The 21407-nt window shown below is 34.1% G+C and overlaps 1 protein-coding gene across 4 annotated transcripts in view; it reads left to right on the top strand.

Annotated features, from left to right (window-relative positions):
- The window catches only part of LOC123563878 (bifunctional 3'-phosphoadenosine 5'-phosphosulfate synthase-like), a 43122-nt gene that overhangs the window by 4876 nt on the left and 16839 nt on the right, over positions 1–21407 (top strand). The window contains exon 1 of one of the 4 annotated variants that reach the window (XM_045356987.2): positions 12798–12955. The exons of 1 other annotated variant lie outside the window; for it this stretch is intronic. In XM_045356987.2, the coding sequence (XP_045212922.1) occupies positions 12920–12955 (36 nt within the window). In that variant the 5' untranslated portion in view covers positions 12798–12919. Of the gene's footprint in view, positions 1–12797; positions 12956–17049; positions 17207–20724; positions 20782–21407 lie in introns of those variants that run through there. 2 more of the 4 variants (XM_045356988.2, XM_045356984.2) reach the window with 2 other exon arrangements.

Here is a 21407-nt window from a genome sequence, read left to right as displayed (position 1 = left end):
TAAACTACACAGGATTTTTTTTGTAATCATGAAATGAGTTTAAATCTTTATGGTATTAGAACAATAGCAACTCTGGTGAAAGATATTTTACTGAAGTGAGTGAGAATGTGCTGAGTAAAAAGCAAATGTAACTTGTGGAAGTTATAATTAAGGCAACAATTCTCTTAGAGTTACAACACTGACTGATAATGTGCCATTTAACTGCTGATTGTTCAAGTATAAGAAATATTGATTCAGTTTCACTAGAAACAAAATATGGCCTTACTATTGTGCAGGGCGGAGTTAATCTTTGACTTATGCAGGGCCTCCTCTGGGTTTTTCATACTTGTCGCCAACCTTTTCGCCAATTTGAAAAAGTTGGAGCCACTTTAGAGCCATTTTTGAGCCAAAGTTCTGAGCCACTTTTATTTCTTTTAGTTGGCTGTCATAGTGTGCATAGAGAAATAAAATATTGTAGATAATTTCATTAGGAATAATAACAACTTTTGAAGGTGCGTTAGTTTATTGTAGAAGTAAATTCAATTTGTAGTTGGATAAAAAATGACACAAATCATTCTCTAATTTAAGAATCATATCTATCCATGTCAGAATTACCAATATTTCAGGACTCATTTATTTTCGGAAAGGAAAATTCGGATTTTTTTCTATTCTATAAGGTCGAGTTGAACACTCTTCTAATGATTTTTAAGAAGCCACGGTAGCAAGTGATATCTTCGAGTTTCTGAACATTTCAATTTCAAAGAAATTAACCAGGTCCAGGATGCAAATTGAGGCCGATGTGTTTTAATTTTCGGATCCATCGTTAAAATCTTTTATGAAAACTAAGGAATCAAAAATTATCTTGCAAAAAGTAACAAATTAAATGTATCTTTCGAACTTATTTAAAATTCGTCAGTCATACAACTGCATGCCACAAACATGACAATCTTTTTTTTGTAAAAAATCGCAACACATAAAGTACACCCTAATCGGCGTTAATTTTGGTGAATTCTCGGCAGAGGTCAAACATACAAGCTGGCAGATGTTTTGATTACTGATTAATCTTCAATTCACACATTATTACGCAATTATCTTCTCAAAGTGTCAACCAACTTCAATAGTCGAATTGTCAAATATACCGCCTAGACTGGTTATCGATTTTATTCACTACCAGCGTCTAGGTAAACACGTGTATCGGGAACCAATTCTTGGGCCGCTTATATCACTACGGAAAAAACAAATGCCGAGGAAAAAAACTATGCGCCACTTATTTTCGCCAGTTCGCAAAATTTAGCGCCAAATTCTTAAAACTATTGCAAATGGCGACATTGGCGATCGGCAGCGGAGGCCCTGCTTATGTAAATAATTGTAATCTCAAAAAACCAGCAGAATAGGTAGAGCAATATAATTGTTTAATTCTGTAACCAACGACTAATTCACAGCTACATTGGTTACAATGTAAGGTAGATGGTCACTGAATAAGAAATCAGGTTGTCGAATATAATACATATCCTGCACAGCAATGCAGAGGACCGTCGTGATACTACGGTCCACCAGGTTGATTAAAACACACAATATCTACCCTTTATTTAGGTATGTATTATTTTTGATTTCGTACTGATTTTATGACCAAAAAAAACTTGTTCTGGAAGAGCTAGATTGCCATTTATACCAAGGGGCAGAACTTCACAGTTCAGCAGTTAACAACTTTGAAAGAGTTGCTTCCCTTACAGATTTACTGTTCAGCAGTTAACAACTTTAAAAGAGTTGCTTCCCTTACAGATTGAGATTTGAAATTTGAGTATTCTATTTGATAATAGATTTATTGAATTAGCTTGAAATTTTGATTTACAAGTTGATTTCTTATCACCCATAAATATAACGATATAATTATGAAATTAAGAACTGTTTCCTTTCATTCATTCAATACATGTTATTATGACACTTTTTGTCGAGCCTACTTGCGGAAGCGAAGACATAGTCGTCCAAATGGCTGTTCGGTGTCTGTGCATGCATGCGTCTGTCTGGATTTGTTTGTCCGGACCATAACTTTGACATGCATGGAGCAATTTTGTTTATATCTGGCATGAATGTTAACCTCAGTGAGAGGGAGTGTCATGTGCATACCTCAGGTTCCTATCTCAAAGGTCAAGGTCACAGTTTGACGTCGAAGGTCATGTCAGATCTTGTCCGGCCCATAACTTTGACATGCACTGAGGAATCTTGTTTATATCTGGCATAAATATTTCACTCAATGAGACGGAGTGTCATGTGCAAACCCCAAGTTACTATCTCGCAAGGTCAAGGTCAAAGTTAGGGGTCAAAGGCCATTTTAGAGCTTGTCAGGCCATAACTTTGATAAGTATGGAGCAATCTTTTTTTATTTGGCTTAAATGCTCACCTCTATGAGACAGAGTGTTGTCCCTATCTTAAAGGTCAAGGTCACACTTTGGAGTAAAAGGTCATTTTAGAGCTTGTACGGGCTGCAACTTTGCAACTCATAAAGCAGTCATTAATGTTTGCCATGTCGTGTGCAACTCCCAGACCCCTACCCCAAAGGTCAAGGTCATACTTAGATGTCAGAGGCCAAAAACTTAGTCATGGATGGAGATGTTCTTAAGTAACTTCACAATTAGTTCTTTTAATAGTATCATAAATGTTAGTCCTTTTGATAGCTGGCGGTCTAGACATGTTGTATATTAGCCAAGGACCATACTTATATACATGGTCAGTTAGGTTTTAACATTTCTTATCAAATTAAGTCATACATCAACATGACTGAATTAAAATGAGTTACATAGAAATGTATTAATTAATTAGACGCTATCCTTCTTACATAAAAATAAATGCCCTTGAATGTACATTGTACACTGATGATGGGGACCTATTTATGTTCTGATACCTGGAATAATGATATAACCAGATGTTTTTTGCAGAAGTACCCTGAAAAAGTTTTCCTTATTCCATATTAGAGAATGCCCTTAAGGATGACTACACGTAATAGGCCTCAATTTCACCAAAAGCATACATACAACTTAATAATGTAAGTTTGAAAATGTCAAACAATAGAAATGGAGCATATTGACAAGTCATATAGTGACAGAAATTCTCAAAAATTTCCTTTAGATTACCTCCCGTGATAATTTTGTTTTTTTCATGAGTTATCTCCCCTGAAAACTAGAAAAAAATAATTTTTCTCCTTTTCCCGACGGGGAATTTAAGATTTCTTTTTGATATTTGTATCAGAATCATATAATGCAGCTTTCTACTGCAAAATTTTCTCGAAACACCAGTTCAGATTCTTATAATCAAAGAAATTGAATTTTTCCCATAGGCATAAATGTTAACTTCAATACCGATTATCTCCCCAAAAAGTGATAAAATTTGAAAAATCTCTTGGTGAAATGTTTTTAATTTTGAATGTCTTTAAAGTGACCAAATTTCATTTAAGTATTACCATCCTGTTACAAGATATGAAATGTGGCTATTACACCATGTTATCCTTAAATGCATTTATTTATGGCCTATTTATGGTCTGATAGTTATTTATGTTCTTTTAGTTAGAAAGATGACTTACACACTAGCTTCCTATAAGAGGTTAAAAGTTTTTCCTCATAATATCATATTACTATTGTTAAACTTTTAGGTATAAATATACTGTTTGCCTGCAATCTTTTGTTGTCTACCCATGAACTGTACTTCCAAAGTTTGGAGAGTATTATAATTATGTCTCCCACCACACAGTGGTGTGGAAGACATATTGATTTACTCCAGTCTGTGTGTCCATGTGTCTGTCTGTCACAAAGCTTGTCCACACTCTAAGTCGAACATTTCTCATCCGATTTTCACCAACCTTTAACAAAATGTGTTTGACCATAAGACCTCGGCTAAGTTCGATAACTAGCCAAATCGGTCCAGGCATTTTGGAGTTACGGCCCTTGAATTACCGAAAAATCAGCCTTTTTACTCTTGTCAGCACTCTAAGTTAAACATTTCTCATCTGATCTTCACCAAACTTGAACAAAATGTGTTTGACCATAAGACCTTAGACAAGTTCGATAATGAGCCAAATTGGTCCAGGCATTTTGGAGTTCTGGCCCTTGAATTGTAGTGAGTAAACAGTATATAAAGACTGACTTGCTATTTAGATGATTAGGCAGTTGTGGGAGACATTCGCTTTTCTCAGAAGCAGCTCTAGTTGTTATTAGGTTTGCAGTGTATGACTGGTCCAGCAAAATTGAGCTGCACCATGAGAAAACCAACATTGTGCATTTGCGACCGACATGGACCCAGACCAGCCTGTGCATTCACACAGTCTGGTCAGGATCCATGCTGTTCACTTTCAAACCCTATTGCTATTAGAGAAACTGTTAGTGAACAGCATGGATCCATACCAGACTTCGCGGATGTGCAGGCTGGTTCGGATCCATGCTGGTCGCAAATGCACTATGTTGGTTTTGTCATGGTGCGGCTCAAATAATGTTTAAGTTCTAATTGGCTGCCTAATATATTTTTCTTTACAACAGTTTCTTATCAGTCAGGGTTGTGTTGCAGCTGATGGATTTTGGAAATTATAAGCATTGTTTAATTAATACAATACACCAGAGGGCTTGTGATGACCTTATCCAGTTTTTTAATCCCCCACTACACTATAGGAATGGTACATACATCCGCCTGTCTTAAACAATTGTGTCCGCTCCATATAACTTAAACTCCTTGAAGGATTTTCATGAAACATAGGTCAAATGATCATCTCATCAAGACGATATGCAGAGCTCTTGCCTCAGCCATGTCGGCTCAAGGTCAAGGTCACAACTCAAGATCAAAGGTTTGAGCCTTCCATTTTGTGTCTGCTTTGTATCTCCTAAACCCCTTGAAGGATTTTCATAAAACTTGGGTCAAATGATCACCCCATCAAGTCTTCAAGACGATGTGCAGAACTCACGAGTCAACCATGTTGGCTCAAGGACAAGGTCACAACTCCAGGTCAAAGGTTTGAGTCTTCCATTTTGTGTCCACTCTGTATCTCCTAAACCCCTTGAAAGATTTTAATATGACTTTGCTGTAATACTCCCCTTACCAAAACGCTGTGCAGAACTCAAAATTCACCCATGCCTAGGTCAAGGTCACAACTGAAATGTTTGAGCCTTTAATTTCCTGTCCCCTCTTTTTCTGCTTTACTACTTGAAGAATTTTTTTGAAACTTTGGTGAAGTGTTATAACCTTATTGAGATGGTCTGCAAAACCCATGAGTCAGCCATGCAGGCTCAAGGTCAAAGTCAATAGATAAAATATACTTAACCACAACAATGCTTCCATCCAATACCATCAACTGTTTCACTATCCGCGGCGGAGGATATAGCTGTCTTTCAAACTGCTTTGTTGGGAATGGTTGCAATGTCTGTTAGGAGGGGAAAACTGTGTAAACTGCTTTGTTGGGAATGGTTGCAATGTCTGTTAGGAGGGGAAAACTGTGTAATAATGATTAAAATGGTTTAAGTTTAAATGAAAATATACTTTCAGTAAATCAAAGAAAATGACATAAAAGCATAATATTATGGTCTTGTGTTTTAAATGACACGGTTTGTATAATTATTCTGTAAAAATTAATACTATCTGAGCTAGGTGCGTTACAAGGTGAAAATGTACATTTTTGACTATTTCAGGGGCCATAACTCTAAACACATTCTAGTTGAGATATTGGATCTGGAATTCTGTAGTTACTGTAATACATTATAGTGGCAGTTACTGTTGCCCATATGCTGCATTGGTCTATTACTGGTATACCATAGCATAAATGTTTGCTTTGAATATCAGAAAAAAAATATTTTTAAGATTTATAGCAAGTACTGGCTGGCTATGTTTAGTCAAAATTCTGACTTCTTCTAAATATTTAAATATATATGAGCTATTAAAAGAAATCTCTTACCAGGTGTTCTGAACAGTATCCTAATATATACAAACATTGTAAATATCATTAAATATGGTGAAAAATTAAAAACCTCTGGTGTCAGATAGGGTGTTGAAAATCAATACATATAATATACAGACAGCATTGTAAATATGGTAAAAAAAATGGAAAATCCCAGGCTTCGATTGGGTGCTAAGAATCATTACATATAAAGGCAGCATTGTAAAAGATAGTAAAAAAATGGAAAATCTCTGACTTCTGTTGGAAGTTGTCAGAGAATCATTGTATATAAAGGCTCTGCTGTAAATGTGGTGAAAAATGGAAAATCTCTGCCTTCTGTTGGGTGTATATAATACAGGCACCATTGTAAATATGGAGAGAGATTGTACGTCTCTGGTTTCTGATTGGGTGTTGGGGATTATACCAGATTAGCTTACTTTTCCACTTACATTGTCAAAAACCCATCAATGGTGTAACATTTGGCAAGGAAAATGTTGAATGGATGGATATATTTGATATCCAGCAATGTTATATTATGTTCTTTTCTGTTATAGATCAATGGATATAAGAGCGGTTTAGTATAATCTGCAGTCATACAGAATATCTTGTCACAGCTGATATTGATCAAAGTAATTTACATTACTTACATGTATACAAATAAATTGCTTTCTGTAATCAAGCATTTTGTTTCAATTTTTCAAAACGTTGCCATGTTGTTCTTGTTGACGTCAGCAATTTGAGTAGGTGTGCATTATTCACACGATGGTTTTCTTTGAAAATGAATAGAATATTTGTTACAAAACAAGCCTTAAAACACCCTGAACCTCTCCCTTTGAAGACATGTTTACATTGATGGAAATAGCTCAAGATTCAATTTTAGCTGAACAAAGTATATCACATGCTGAGGTATCATACTCGACACGGCGTCACCATCCGCATCCATTCCGCCTCCGCACCTTGGTTAAAGTTTTTGATGCACATTTTCTTTATCTCTGTAATTACTTGATGGATTTGCTTCAGACTTCCTCATCAGCCACATCATATGGCACAAGGGCCATAACTCCTGCACCAATATTTCATGAATTATGCTCCAGTTTACTAAGAATTTCAGGTTATATCATGATGCACTTTCACTATCTCAGTTAATTATTACTAAATAGTAATTTTATGGATTTGATTCAAGCTTAAAGACTGAAGTTGTTTCACATCATAAGATTTGGTAAAACATGATTTTTTTTACTGTATATAAGTAACATTTTGATGGGTGTTCATGAAAATTAATACAAATATAGATCACTATAGGGTGATGGTGTGTTCTAACTTTCATCAGGATCTATTCAGTAACTGCAGAGTTACTGCCCTTAAATTGTTTCAAAATTCATAAATTCCTACTTAACTATGTAACCCTTGAATGGATCAGTGATATTTAATACAAATATAGGTTTCTGTAGGGCAGTTGTGCATATGCAACTCATTACATGATATCTTAGTTAACTTTAGAGTTATTGCACTTGAATTGTTTTAAAATCCTTAAATTCCACTGTTTCATTCAAGTTTAAGTTTATGGCAAGTTTCTCAGTTCCATCATGTTCTTAGCTACTGCCCCTTTTAACATCAAACTTCACATAAAGGTTTTGTCTTAGTAATGGGCATACATGTATAACTAATAGTTTAGGTTCAGGTGGCTTAAGGGTCAAGGTCACTTGGGTCTAATGTTTTAAAAGTGCTGGTTAAAGCTCTATGGCAATCTTCTCAATTTCATTATATCTTTATAACTTAACTCTGTAATTATCAAACCTCACAGAAGGACTGATCATAGTAAGGTGCAGGCATCTTTTGGTTTAGAACCAGGTACCTCAAAGTTCTAAGGTCAGTAGGGTCAGATTTTTCAAACTCTGTTGGTTCAGGTTTTATGGCATGCTGCTTGGTTGCCCCTACTTCAGCCTTTTTTAGCTTTCTGATCGCTCTATGTCCGGCGTCCGTCGTCTGTCGTCTGTCAACATTTAGCTTGTGTATGCGATAGAGGCTGTATTTTTCAATTAATCTTCATGAATATTGGTCAGAATGATAACCTTGATGAAATCTAGGCCAAGTTCGAAAATGGGTCAACTTGAGTCAAAAACTAGGTCACTAGGTCAAATCAAAGAAAAACCTTGTGTATGCGATAGAAGCTGTATTCTTCAATTAATCTTCATGAATAGTGGTCAGAATGATAACCTGGATGAAATCTAGGCCGAGTTCGAAAATGGGTCATCTCGGGTTGAAAACTAGGTCACTAGGTCAAATCAAAGAAAAACCTTGTGTATGCGATAGAGGCTGTATTTTTCAATTGATCTTCATGAATATTGGTCAGAATGATTGCCTTGATGAAATCTAGGCCGAGTTCGAAATGGGTCATCTCGGGTCAAAAACTAGGTCACTAGGTCAAATCAAAGAAAAACCTTGTGTATGCGATAGAGGCTGTATTTTTCAATTATTCTTCATGAATATTGGTCAGAATGATAACCTTGATGAAATCTAGGCCGAGTTCGAAAATGGGTCATCTCGGGTTGAAAACTAGGTCACTAGGTCAAATCAAAGAAAAACCTTGCGTATGCGATAGAGGCTGTATTTTTCAATTGATTGTCATGAATATTGGTCAGAATGATTGCCTTGATGAAATCTAGGCTGAGTTCAAAAATGGGTCATCTCGGGTCAAAAACTAGGTCACTAGGTCAAATCAAAGAAAAACCTTGTGTATGCGATAGAGGCTGTATTTTTCAATTGATCTTTCATGAATTTTGATCAGAATGATTACCTTGATGAAATCTAGGCTGAGTTCGAAAATGGGTCATCTGGGATCAAAAACTAGGTCACTAGGTCAAATTAAGGAAAAACCTTGTGTATGCCATAGAGGCTGTATTTTTCAACTGATCTTCATGCAATTTAGCCAGAATGATTACCTTGATAAAATCTAGGCCGATTTTGAAAATGGGTCATCTGGGGTCAAAAACTAGGTCACTAGGTCAAATCGAAGAAAAAGATTGTGTATGCGATAGAGACTGTTTTTTTCAATTGATCTTCATGAAATTTGGTCAGAGGCCTTGATGAAATCTAGGTCGAGTTTGAATATGGGTTATCTGAGGTCAAAAACTAGGTCACTAGGTCAAATTAAAGAAAAATCTTGTGTATGCGATAGAGACTGTTTTTTTCAATTGATTTTTATGAAATTTGGTCAGGATGATTGCCTTAATGAAATCTAGGTCAAATTTGAATATGGGTCATCTGAGGTCAAAAACTAGGTCACTTGGTCAAATAAAAAAAACAACTTGTGTATGTGATAGAGGCTGTATTTTTCAATTGATCTTCATGAATTTTGGTCAGAATGATTGCCTTGATAAAATCTAGGTCGAGTTTGAACATGGGTCATCTAGGGTCAAAAACTAGGTCATATCTCAGAAAATGCTTGTTTTATCGCAAGAGACCAATTTTTTGGTCCAATCTTAATGAAAATTGGTCAGAATATTTGTTTCCATGAAATCACTAGGTCAGACATGTTTTACTCTGTTATGGGGTGTTTTTTAGGTGAGCAACCTAGGGCCATCTTGGCCCTCTTGTTTTACAATTCTTACACTTTGAAAACAATCTACGAAGTATTGTCGTCACTTGATCGTCGATGTCGGCATTAGTTAAAATTTTTGTTTAGGTCTGCCTTTTCTCAAAAACTATAAGAACTGCAGCTTTGAAACTTTGCACACTTGTTTATCATCATTAGGTGACTGTTTAGACAAAGAACCATAACTCTGATTTGCATTTTGACAAAATTATGGCCCTTTTTGTACTTAGAAAATTTGAGTTTCTTGGTTAAATGTTTTGTTTAGGTCAACTATGAGAGCTAGAGCATTGAAACTTTGCACACTTGTTTATCATCAGTAGTTGACTATGCAGGCCAAGAACCATAACACTAACCTGCATTTTGTTGGAATTATGGTCTTTCCGGTACTTTGAACTGTAATTCTTTTTCTTGCATACTGTCCAGCACCTGCAGACGAGTGATGGCACCCATAGGCGACTAGGCTGTGCTCTTGCTACAAAAATATTATACCTGTCTGGTACCAGACCTGTTCCTAAGGAGGTTTTAAAATCTTTTAACAAAGGAGAATATCAATTTTTTTGTTACTGAATAGAAATGAAATCACTCCCTACCCGCTCCCCCTAAACAACACATACCCAGCAAAATCACACCACAACCACTCTTAGTTTGAAACATTATGGAATTTTATTTATTTCATTTACAGACAGTATATATGTAGATTTTTGTTTTGATATGACATAAAGGAGAGAGATAAGATTTTTTTTCAGTGATAACATCTTCTATTTTCTGGTGTGAAATCAATTAAGATACAAATGTGATAAAAGACATATATGACATTTATTGATGCAATTGTTGACAGTTAAGTAAATCTTGTTATATTGTAATTTTACATGCTGATGGCTTTTTATCTATGTGCATGTTTAAAAAAAATGATGACGTAAATTTCTTGCCTGTTCATTTTTGGTAAGAAGAACCCAGAAAAGTTCATAGGAAATTTAAAGCTACTCGCCCATAGTTTGGGTTAATTTTTTCAACATGTTCATTTCCACCAAGTTTGGCATACAATGTATATATGACACTGAAAAATTATAAAGTGGGTGAAATAGAAGTTAGATATTGGTAAAATTGCAAGAATCTTTTATTATTTCGAAAGCACTAGAAACAAGAATATCTTGCAAAAATCTAATGTATGTAAGTTGTGCACCACTTAGTTCACTTTCAGAGTACCATAGTCACTTTTTATAGATTTTTGAGAGATTTTTTTTTCGCCTTAAATGTGAGGGTAAGTCCCTTTAATTCTAAAAGAAAGAAATAATAAGAACCAGACTTAAATGTACATGTAGTAACCAGGCAGAATGTTGATTTTGTTCACATTCAATTGTTTTCAGCCTTTTGAAATATATACTCTTATGTTTGTTCTGTTCTTGTTTTGGAATAACAAATTTATTTTCATCAATAGTTTGCAAATGGTTATAAGTAAGAAGAATCTGAACGAGTGTAGTTGTTGTGGGATGTAGGAAAAATTCTGTCAAAACAATTTAATAACGCAGTAAAACTGGAGACCTTTGAATTGGTATTTTTGCTCTTGACACCTAGCTTAAAGAAAAAACAAATTTGTAATTTATAACATAATAAGCATCAAGGTGTTTTGTCCTCTACCTCTGTGCCATGTAGAGCTTAGGAGTTGTCAGTTACTTGTGGACAACTAGCAGGCCTTTACCCCTCTTCCCCCACACCCCCCCCCCCCCCCCCCCCCCCCAATATATTAATGTACACATTTGGTAAAAAGAGACATTTCTAAAGCAAAAACACGATTTTTCCCAATTTTGAACTAAAATTTCCAAATGATATTATTACAAAGCTTTTAGTTTTTTTGTTGTTTTACATCTGTTTTGCTTCATTGTAAGCTTTTTGTATTTAGATTAAGAAAACAACAGTTACTGTTGAACAGTTATCGAAGTGCCATTACACATATATCCGATACCATTTTTATAAAGATTATGGTAAGTTTCAGTTTTCCCAATTTAATGACATGTTCCCAATTCAGCTGGAGTTGTTGGCATTTCCAAATTGATGGACAATAAGCCTGACTAGACCATACTAGAACTGAATCCAGGAACAATGAATGACTGTCTTTATATAACTGAGATATTGTTGAAAAAGCATTTTATGGCTGATAATGACTGTGTGTATGATGTAGCTGCCACATTATTTATTAGGAACATAAAATGCATAGTTTTTTAAAAAAGAAATCATTAATTGTTTACTTGTATACATGTATATGTTAAAAGTTTGATCATTTTGTCTTGTTAAATTTGTTAAATATTAGAAAACTCTATTTGGACAGCTGCTTGATCTGTTCTTAACATAAAATTAAAAGCCATAAATGGGACTTTAAGTAAGTCAAACAAGCAAAAAATTTGGACTACAATACATTTGCTTGGTGATATTGTTAAACCAATAGGCATATTATTGCAGAATTTTAGAATTGCAATACGTAGATAATGACACTTGAACATAGTAAAAATGTTTAAACTTTGAAAATGACTTTCTGTCATTTTCATTTATATATAATTTTTAGCTCGACTTTTAGAAGAAAAAGTAGAGCTATTGCACTCGGCCCGGCATTGTCGTTGGTTAAAGTTTTTTATTAAGTCAAATATATCTGTTACTTTGAAAGCTTTTGACTTGTTGTAACTTAAATAGTTTTTTACTATCAAAGTCTACACCAGGAGAAACAGTCCACATAATTCTGATTTTGAATTTTGACAGAGTTATGCCCCTTTTTAACTTAGAATTTTTTGGTTAAAGTTTTATAAAGTTTTTACTGGCAAAGCTCTAATTCTGAGTCAAGCACTGAGAAAAGTCGAGCGTGCTGTCTTGTGGACAGCTCTTGTTTATATTCTTCTTTATTCTATATAGTTAACATATAATCACGATTCATTTACATTATTGGAAAGTTAAATACCTGATGACATCAATGTTCACGTAGCCAATACTTTCCAATACGTAATATAATTTATAATGATCATCTGTCGTAAAAATATTTTGATAAAAAATTAATTTTAAAATTAAAATTACAATATTGTTTTCAATATTCTATAATTGTTTTTGTTTTATCTTATCATTTTATCAATGGCTTCAGGGAGATATTAAGGCGAAGTAAATAATTAAAAATGTCTTGTCCAAACACCACGTTTTGGTGAATATAGACATAAAAATCCATACAATATGTTGTAATGAACAGCAATTGGATAAAAACTTATGTTCATACATTTATTGTTGTGACTTAATAGTGCCACATCACACAGCCACGTCTTTACCTGTATATATATAAAACTTCAGACATATATACCAGCATTTAATTATTGTTTTAATTGATGGACTAACACAGCTCTGAATTAAATAGTTATTTTTATTGCTTAAGAAAAATTGTTGTTTGAAGAGAAGAAAACATGGCTGCCATGAATTTGCAGTTCGCCATGAACCAGGTAATTTGTTTTATTTTAAATCCTTTTAATGAAAGTTAATTATCATGAGCAATTTTGAAATTAAAGAAAACAAATTGTCTTATTTGTAAAATGGCTTATTTATGGACTTGCAATTTGTAGATTTCTTTAAGCTATAATAAATTGTCAGATTTGAAAAGTTTTTTTGAAAATTTTTTAAACATTAGGTTAACAAATTATGATCTTACAATAATATTGCATTAAAATTCTACATTTTTTTTCTGAAATCAGATTTACTCTCTGAAGGTAAAGTGTGTTTACTTGGAAGTATTTTTACAAGCAATAGCAAAAATATATGAGGCGCGCCATGAGAAAACCAACATAGTGTGTTTGCGACCAGCATTGATCCAGACTAGGCTGCGCATCCGTGCAGTCTGCTCATCAGGATCCATGCTGTTTGCTAACGGTTTCTCTAATTGCAAAATCATTGCTTTGAAAGCGAACAGCATGAATCCTGACCAGACTGCGCGGATGCGCAGGCTGGTCTGGATCCATGCTGGTTGCAAACGCACTATGTTGGTATTCTCATGGTGCGGCTCATATATAAAATATATGGAAAGTATGACTTTGAGATGTCTTTCAAGACTCTTTAATTAAGGACACAACATCTCGCTCCTGTCACAATAGCAGTTTAGTCTTTTTGTATATGGCTTTCCATCTGTTAGCGTAAATTTTTTCAAAGCAACTTTCTTAAATGCAGCTTGTTTGTCTAAGAGCTTTCTGCTGAAGATTATAATCATTGGTCACTGAAAATAATGTTAATATGGTTAATTTTCCATATACTAATAATGACTTTTAATAGTTTGAGCGCTATATAAATCTGGTATAATTTAATGTACAACGCCAGTGAATATACTATGTGTAAAATTAGGCGTTTAATCAAATAAAGCAGTTTCAGTTTTTCAGTTTCAGTTTAAAGAAAAGTTCAGAGGGTTTTTTTTTCAGAAGGCCAAATTTTCTACTTCTTGGCATTTTTGGTACCTGACAGTTTCATTGTTTAGTTATTTGGGGTGTAAGATTAATTGTTAATTTCCACCAAGTTCGGCATACAGTGTATTCATATGACACTGAAAAATGATAAAGTGGGTGAAAATAAAAGTTATGTTTGACTGGGGTGTTCTATGGCAAATGTTTCTTCCTGTGGATTTCCTTGTTATTGATGACAGATACCCCATCCCTCTCTGCCCCTGCAAGAAACTTTTACTTGTTTTAAATTGCATGGTGAATTAAAAAAATCTTATGTTTCAGTTTTAATTATTTTCAGTCTGCTGTTTTAAATTGCATGGTGAATTAAAAAAAATCTGAAGTTTCAGTTTTAATTATTTTCAGTCTGCAGAAATCATAAATGTTTTTTAAATATCTGCATGTCATTTTACCATTATAGCTTTCTCAAGCTTTAGCATAGCACAGACTATGTTCCTATGGAATACTTTTTCCATTTTAGCTCTTACATTACCATTTCAAAACATTGGGAGACTGAATGATATATGAGCCGCGCCATGGGAAAACCAACATAGTGGGTTTGCGACCAGCATGGATCCAGACCAGCCTGCGCATCCGCGCAGGCTGGTCAGGATCCATGCTGTTCGCTTTCAAAGCCTATTGCAATTAGAGAAACCGTTAGCGAATAGCATGGATCCTGACCAGAATGCGCGGATGCGCAGGCTGGTCTGGATCCATGCTGGTCGCAAAGCCACTCTGTTGGTTTTCCCATGGCACGGCTCATATGAATATCTTTAATTCCTGTTAAAGGCTCATAATAACTTTGTGTTTTTGTTAGCAACATAAATACATGATTGGTTAAAACTTATTTTCTATGTATTACCTGTTTTCTCATATTTTTTTTAAAGGTTTGGATATTTGGTTCAATTAATGGGAAGAATTATTGAATCTGTTGTTTTTGATTACCTCCCTTTATGGATGAAAGAAAAAGTCACAATTCTATATTACAAAGTCATTCAGGATTTATCTTGTGATACTCTGAAAACTTAAAGGTCTACCTGAAACATGATGCAGACTAATTACATACATAATGTCACTGATCTTACATACAGAAATTTGAATGGTTACAATGTAATCAATAAACTGTGATGTGCTGTATCTCGTAAGAATGTCTGTTAAAATATAGTACTGAAGAGTCGATACCTGAACAACAGAAATAGACAAATCAATTAAAATACATTTCTTCATGACTTTTTCAGGTTTCTTCAAAGTTTAAGTTGATATTAGTAAATTTCTTTTCTAGTACTAATTAGTCATTTAACTTACTTTATATTGATGAGTGAGTTTCTTGAGTATTGAAACAGACTTAAAAAGTCGCCCCTTAGTAACTTCATCTCGGTGTTGTTATATTTTCCAGTCCTTCAGGATCATTGATTTCAACTCATTTAGAGTTTTAGATTGAATACTGCTTAAGCTGGTGCTTGGGGGCGTGGGCAGTGTTGCATTTTCCATTACTGCTCATGAACAGACTCAGTCAAACCTAGACTGTAATTTTCACTGTTTGCCTTGTTCTCGGTGCTTCCGAGGGATCTACTTTTCAGATTTTATTCAAAATAGCTTTTTCCGATTCTTCACAAGTTTAAGCTTACATGGAGGCACTGAACTGCAGTTATATTTTATATGCATGTGAATATCTCACCAAAGTTTCTTTGTGAAAAAAGGGACATAATTTTGCCAAATTGTAAGCCTATGGAAACTTTCATGTGCAGTCATGTCATGGTGTCAAAGGTGTGTGTGGAGTTTCAAAACTGGTGTATAGATCTAGTAGTTTCTGAGTAAACAGGCTAAAATGCAAAACTTCTACAAAATTTCTGTATTTAAAAAGGGGCATAATTTTGATAAAACAGAAAAAAGCAATAAATCTTTGTACTCAAAATTTGTCCGGTTTCTTCTGTTAATATCAATAAATTTATGTGTAATTCTATTAAAGTGATGTTCTTGATGGTTTGAATAGATATCAAATTAATTTCCAAAATTATCTTTTTTTTCAAGTTCTTCATAGTTTAACTTGACATCAGTATATTCATAAATATTGGTTATTCTTACATAATCAGTTTCTTGAAACAGACTTCCAAACTGGTCTTTTTATAAGTTCTTCAAAGTTCAGACATTTTAAATACAAAGTGGAAGTTTAAATTTTTAATTTCAAAATATATCAATAGTACTGAAAAATGTTCTTTGGCTACCTAGACTAATAAATTTCTTGCAGATGTTCAGGAAGCATGCTTGTGGTTTTTTACAGTCTGAGAATGCACAAGGACATGAATTGTAGATTTCTGGTACTTCAGTTCCAGTGGAATTTTATCTTAATTCAGTGTAATGAATCAGCCCAGTCAGTTTTGAATAAGACAGAGAAAGTCTATTCTTGTCTGAATTTCTTACTTCGCAGCCTGAGTTCTTAGATTTGAATATATGATGTTGTTAAGAGTATAGGAAAAGAATTAATAATTAATTGTTCACTTTATAACATTCCTTTAAATTATTCACTAGGAAGATTTTAAAATCAGTGCTGTGGATTAATTAAGAAAATGTTTTACAGTCAGAGCCTAGATTCATTGATCTACAATTAAACTGGAAATTTAGACCAAGATTTTAAATTCAAGTGGTATAATTACTGTTTAAAATGCTTCTGTAACAGTTGAACATTTGTATTAAAGGAGCCTACCTTTATGCAAAATTTCATAAAAACTCACAGTAGTCATTTCATAAAACTTAATACTTTAGCATTGGGGAATATGATGATGATACATGGCATAAATGTGAATTTCCTACTTGTAATAAAATATGTGTAACTGTTAATCACTGAAAATGTTTATCTATTATCTAAGATACCATACAACAGTTAAAAGATAAAATGTTACCTTTAAAATGTAATTTATTGTATTGACAATTAAGTATTAATAGCCTGAAGGTATTGTCATTTCATTGTTGAGACAGAAATGGACATGAATTTTGTCATGAAGCTCAAAACTTCATATGTTAGTGTGGTATACTATGAAGCATGACTAAACCAGCGTAGTGCCACATCACCACCTTCCGATCTTCCGATATATAAGAAATTAAGTAGATTTAAACATCGTAAAGCAGTTCGTATAGGTTTATACAGTACACTGACAGGCTGTAGTAGTTTAAACATAGTAAAGTGGGAGGGGCAGTATAAAAAGCTTCTTTGTGAAAGAGGAGAGAGAAAGAACATCGGTGAATATAGTAAGAGATTTAGAAATGTCTCGGGTATGTTCCGATTATTGTTATTTATTTATAACTTGTAAATAATTAAAATTTTTGATACATATAAGTAGCTGATAGTAAAGTAGTTTAACCTAGATAAGAAATATGTATTAACCCATTTTGTGTGCTTGTACATAATTATGGTATATCATTTTGCTTACATTTTAATATTTGATACAGTCATTAGTAATATGATGTTAGCTGGTTCTATCCATAGCATTTTACGCATTTGTTGGTAGTAATGGTGATGCATAGATAAAACATTTATAGAGGTCAGGACCAAAATGATCCAGCACCATTACTTATGCATGATATCAATCAATGTATATTTCTCTTGCATAAAGTAGGTGTGGGGCTAACCATTTTCCAGTGAACTATATGCACTCCCCTCCCCCACCACCCAACACACAGTATTGAATATTTTTCTTGCAGAAGTAGAGTTTGGGAAATCCATTTTCCTTTGACCCCCCCATTCCCCACCCATAGATAGGAAGAGCAAAAATGACATTTTCTGAAGATCAGGAGTCATTCTCTTTCACTGTAGAAGAAATCCATTACAAACTACTATAGGTAAAAAACCCACAACATTTTCATGAACTGTACACTGGAAGCTAAAATATTGGTATAAGATGAATTGTTTTTGCAGTGAAATGGTTTGAACATTTGATAGATAACCCACTAACACGAGCTGTCAGCTGATTCATCATTTTTGTGTATTTTTCCTAAATTATGTTCTGTTTTATACCAGTTAAATGGTAAAATAGGTCAGTCAGTATGTTGAAATTGACTTATATCTTGGTGCATGATAACTGAGGTTATTTTAAGGTAAAATTTCTTCTTGCAGGTTAAAAGGTAGGACGATTTTTAGGCAAATAGAATCTATCCCAGTATTTAGGCAAAAATCTCTTTGCGGGTTAAAATCTAGGCCTATTTTTAGGGGCCTTTACTGATGTAACATTTGGAACAGTGTTCTGTTCATGAATTTGAACTTTTTTAGCAACTAGAACAAGCCAAGTACCAGCAGATAGTAAGTCTTAGGTGCACTAGTTAGATTTACTAACCACAAAAATACTGTCAAAATGTTTGGAGATACATCCAACAAAAATTGAATAATTGAATTAATACAATTTTGTTGGAATGAACCTATGTCAGTGGGAATTGTGCAAGATACATGTTTAAAGAATGTTCCATACATCAACATACTGTTTAGAGCCCTTTAAAAAGCAAGCTTAAAACATCGTTGAAAGTTTCGTCTAAGAGTTTTGTTTGGTTTCTGTTCAAGTCCCCCTGACACAGTTAATGGTCATATGGTGACTTTCAAGCTTTTTCATGGTGGAAGAAGATCCCTGTTGCCCCTCCGAGCTTTTTTTCTTAGCATGGGCTGGCACCTTAGTAGAACTACAGACCTTTCTGCGAGCCACCTAGATGGCTTCCTCACACGAAAGAATTGTACACCCAGAGGGAGGAGTTGAATTAACAGCAGTAAGGGACAAGTGATTTGAAGTCAGTGACCTTTAAACCAATCAGCCACTGAGGCCCCTTTTGGTATCAAAAGAAATGAATAATTGAATAATCATTGTTGGATGAACTATGTCTGAATTGTGAGATACATTTAAAAATGTCCATACATATACGTTTGGCTTTACAGCTTAAACATGTTAAGTTTCTAGAGTTTTGTTTGGTTTGGTTTCAATCGCCCCTGACACATTTTAATGGTCATATGGCGACTTTCAGCTTTTTCATGGTGGAGAAGATCCCTGTTGCCCCTCCGAGCTTTTTTCTTACATGGCGGCACCTGTAGAACTACAGACCTTTCTGGAGCCACCTAGATGGCTGCCTCACAAAGTGTACCCAAGAGGTGAATTACGCTAACGGCACAAGTATTGAGTCAGTGACTTAAACCCACATCAGCACTGAGGCTTTAAGGAATAAAAGAGTTGAATCAGCACGATATAATTTCACTGGTCAAATCGCTACATTCCTTGTTCACTTAGAACTAATATTTGAACATATATTATCATGTAATGGCAATTGAGAAATTGTTGTACAGTCAAATTATTTAGTTTTGTGACATTAAAATTTTGGTTACTGCCAAAAACGTGTAATTTCGATGATTATAGTTTAAATGGGAAAAGAATTTATGGATTTCAAAGATAAAATTTGTGAGATTTTTTTTCTGTTCTGTAGGATTTAATTCCTTTGCAAAATCACGAAATTTATGAAAAATTGGACCTTCATCAATGTTATATTTACCATAGCATGTTTATAACTTCTAGGCGTAACTTTAAATTTGTAATAGTTTTTCGCAACAACGGTTAACTCGATTTGAAAGGAAAATTTAGGCGTGTCGATATCATGTTGTCATATAGCATGAAAAATTAAAGCTGCTCGATGCATGACTTTTACTTAATGAAGGTTGAGAAAACATAGATTTTATGAACTGAGGAGCTATTTATATGTATTAAAAGATATAAGATGAAATCCTGTTCAATATAATATTTTACTAGAAACATCCGTAGCTGAGTGTTTATCACTGTTGGGGGGCAATTTCAAAGGTAGGGGTGGACAAGCCCAATCTACCTAATTTGTTGGACACTGCCCCCCCCCCCCCCCCACCCCCCAAAAAAGTAGATATTGACAAATCACAAATCCATACCTGTTCATTAATTCTCTCTATAATACTATTTTTTTTTGTGAAAAATCAGGATTTTTCCCAAAAGTTACTTTCTTTTTTTAGGGACTGAAACATGCTCCTGATCAAAGTAAAACCTATAGTGCCTTTAGTAGAGTTCACCTTAATGAAAGGAATTTTATTTCAAAAGTCCATTTTCTTGATAGGATAAAGAACCTAGCTACAAAGTAGGCTTCCTAACCCACAGGAAATGTGTATTGATCATGGCTCTTTTCTTAATAGTGTTTGTGAGATTCCTTTTCTACAGTGCAGGATTCTTTGTCTTAATGAAGAAGAAAAAATGAAGTTAGCATATTTATAACTTAAATTATCAAGCTATATTGGTTGCAAACTAAATTCTTTGGCTACAGGAATGTTTTCTGTAGCGATTCGACAGACCGCAATACATCAGATTCTGAATTTCTAATACAGCCTCCTCAATTGATTCATGTGGGGGAACTTGTTTAAGTTACTGGAAAACAAGGTAGTATAGATGCACTATAACAGGATTCTGTTGGAAAATAGATAAATGAGTGCATGCTCACAATTCAATTGGGCCAGTCTTGAAATAAACCCTCCTGTTAAAGTGTTATCATTTTACTGAAAAAAAAAGTTGAAATATGTATTAGCCGGGATATGTCCTGAAAAATTGCACAGAAAGCTTAATTTAAAATATAAAGCATGTTTTTTTGCTTGTTGCTTAACAAATTAAGAAACTGTCCTGGATTTTAAACCCAAGATGGTCCTACTTGTTTATAATACACCAGTATATAAAGCTATGCTGTTGCTTGTTGATATTCATATTAATCATCAAATTCTGTGAAACAGCAGGTGAAGTTTTAATGATCGAGAGATAGAAAAAAATATGAGTGCTTCTAACGGATATTTCAGTGCACGAGCAACTAAGGTAAATTCTATAGTTTATATTTAGTACTAGTGAAAGGGAAACTTTTTAGTAGATATTGTAAGTGAGGAAATTGTCTTTAAGAAAAAAAAAAAACGATACAATATTTCTTTTGAAATAATTCAACAGTGTATTGGAAGGAAGTGCGAGTTTGATCCCCATGCAGGTGTTTGTTTATTCTGTGATTGATTGACAAAAGACAGTGTTTTATACCTGAGTCAAATGGAAAAGATGTTCATTACTTAAAGGGAAAAAGTCTGGTCTGGTTTGTAATCCATGACTGCTGAAAAAGATTATGTTAAATCATAATCAGACACTCGGGCTACTTCAACGGGCTCTCATTACATATTTGAAGAAGTTATTGGACCAATATTTGTTTTTTGTTAACAGAAAGTAGGGATATCAAATTCACTGTTTGAAATATGAATGAAATCGAAAACAAGACAAGCAAAGCATTAATTTAGTTCAGCCTAATCATATAATTATGTAGGAATTACAGGAATTTGTAATTCCAGGAACTGATAGTTTCCAGTATTGCACATCCTGTATTAGTATACTGATGTCACTCCTTTAAATTCATGTCTTTTGTTGTATTTCGCTTTAAAAATAAACCTTAGCTAATGGGCTTA

Source organism: Mercenaria mercenaria, chromosome 2, assembly GCF_021730395.1.
Source record: "Mercenaria mercenaria strain notata chromosome 2, MADL_Memer_1, whole genome shotgun sequence".
In the NCBI taxonomy this organism is placed as follows: domain Eukaryota; kingdom Metazoa; phylum Mollusca; class Bivalvia; order Venerida; family Veneridae; genus Mercenaria; species Mercenaria mercenaria.
This window is presented reverse-complemented; position numbering and strand designations above follow the sequence as displayed.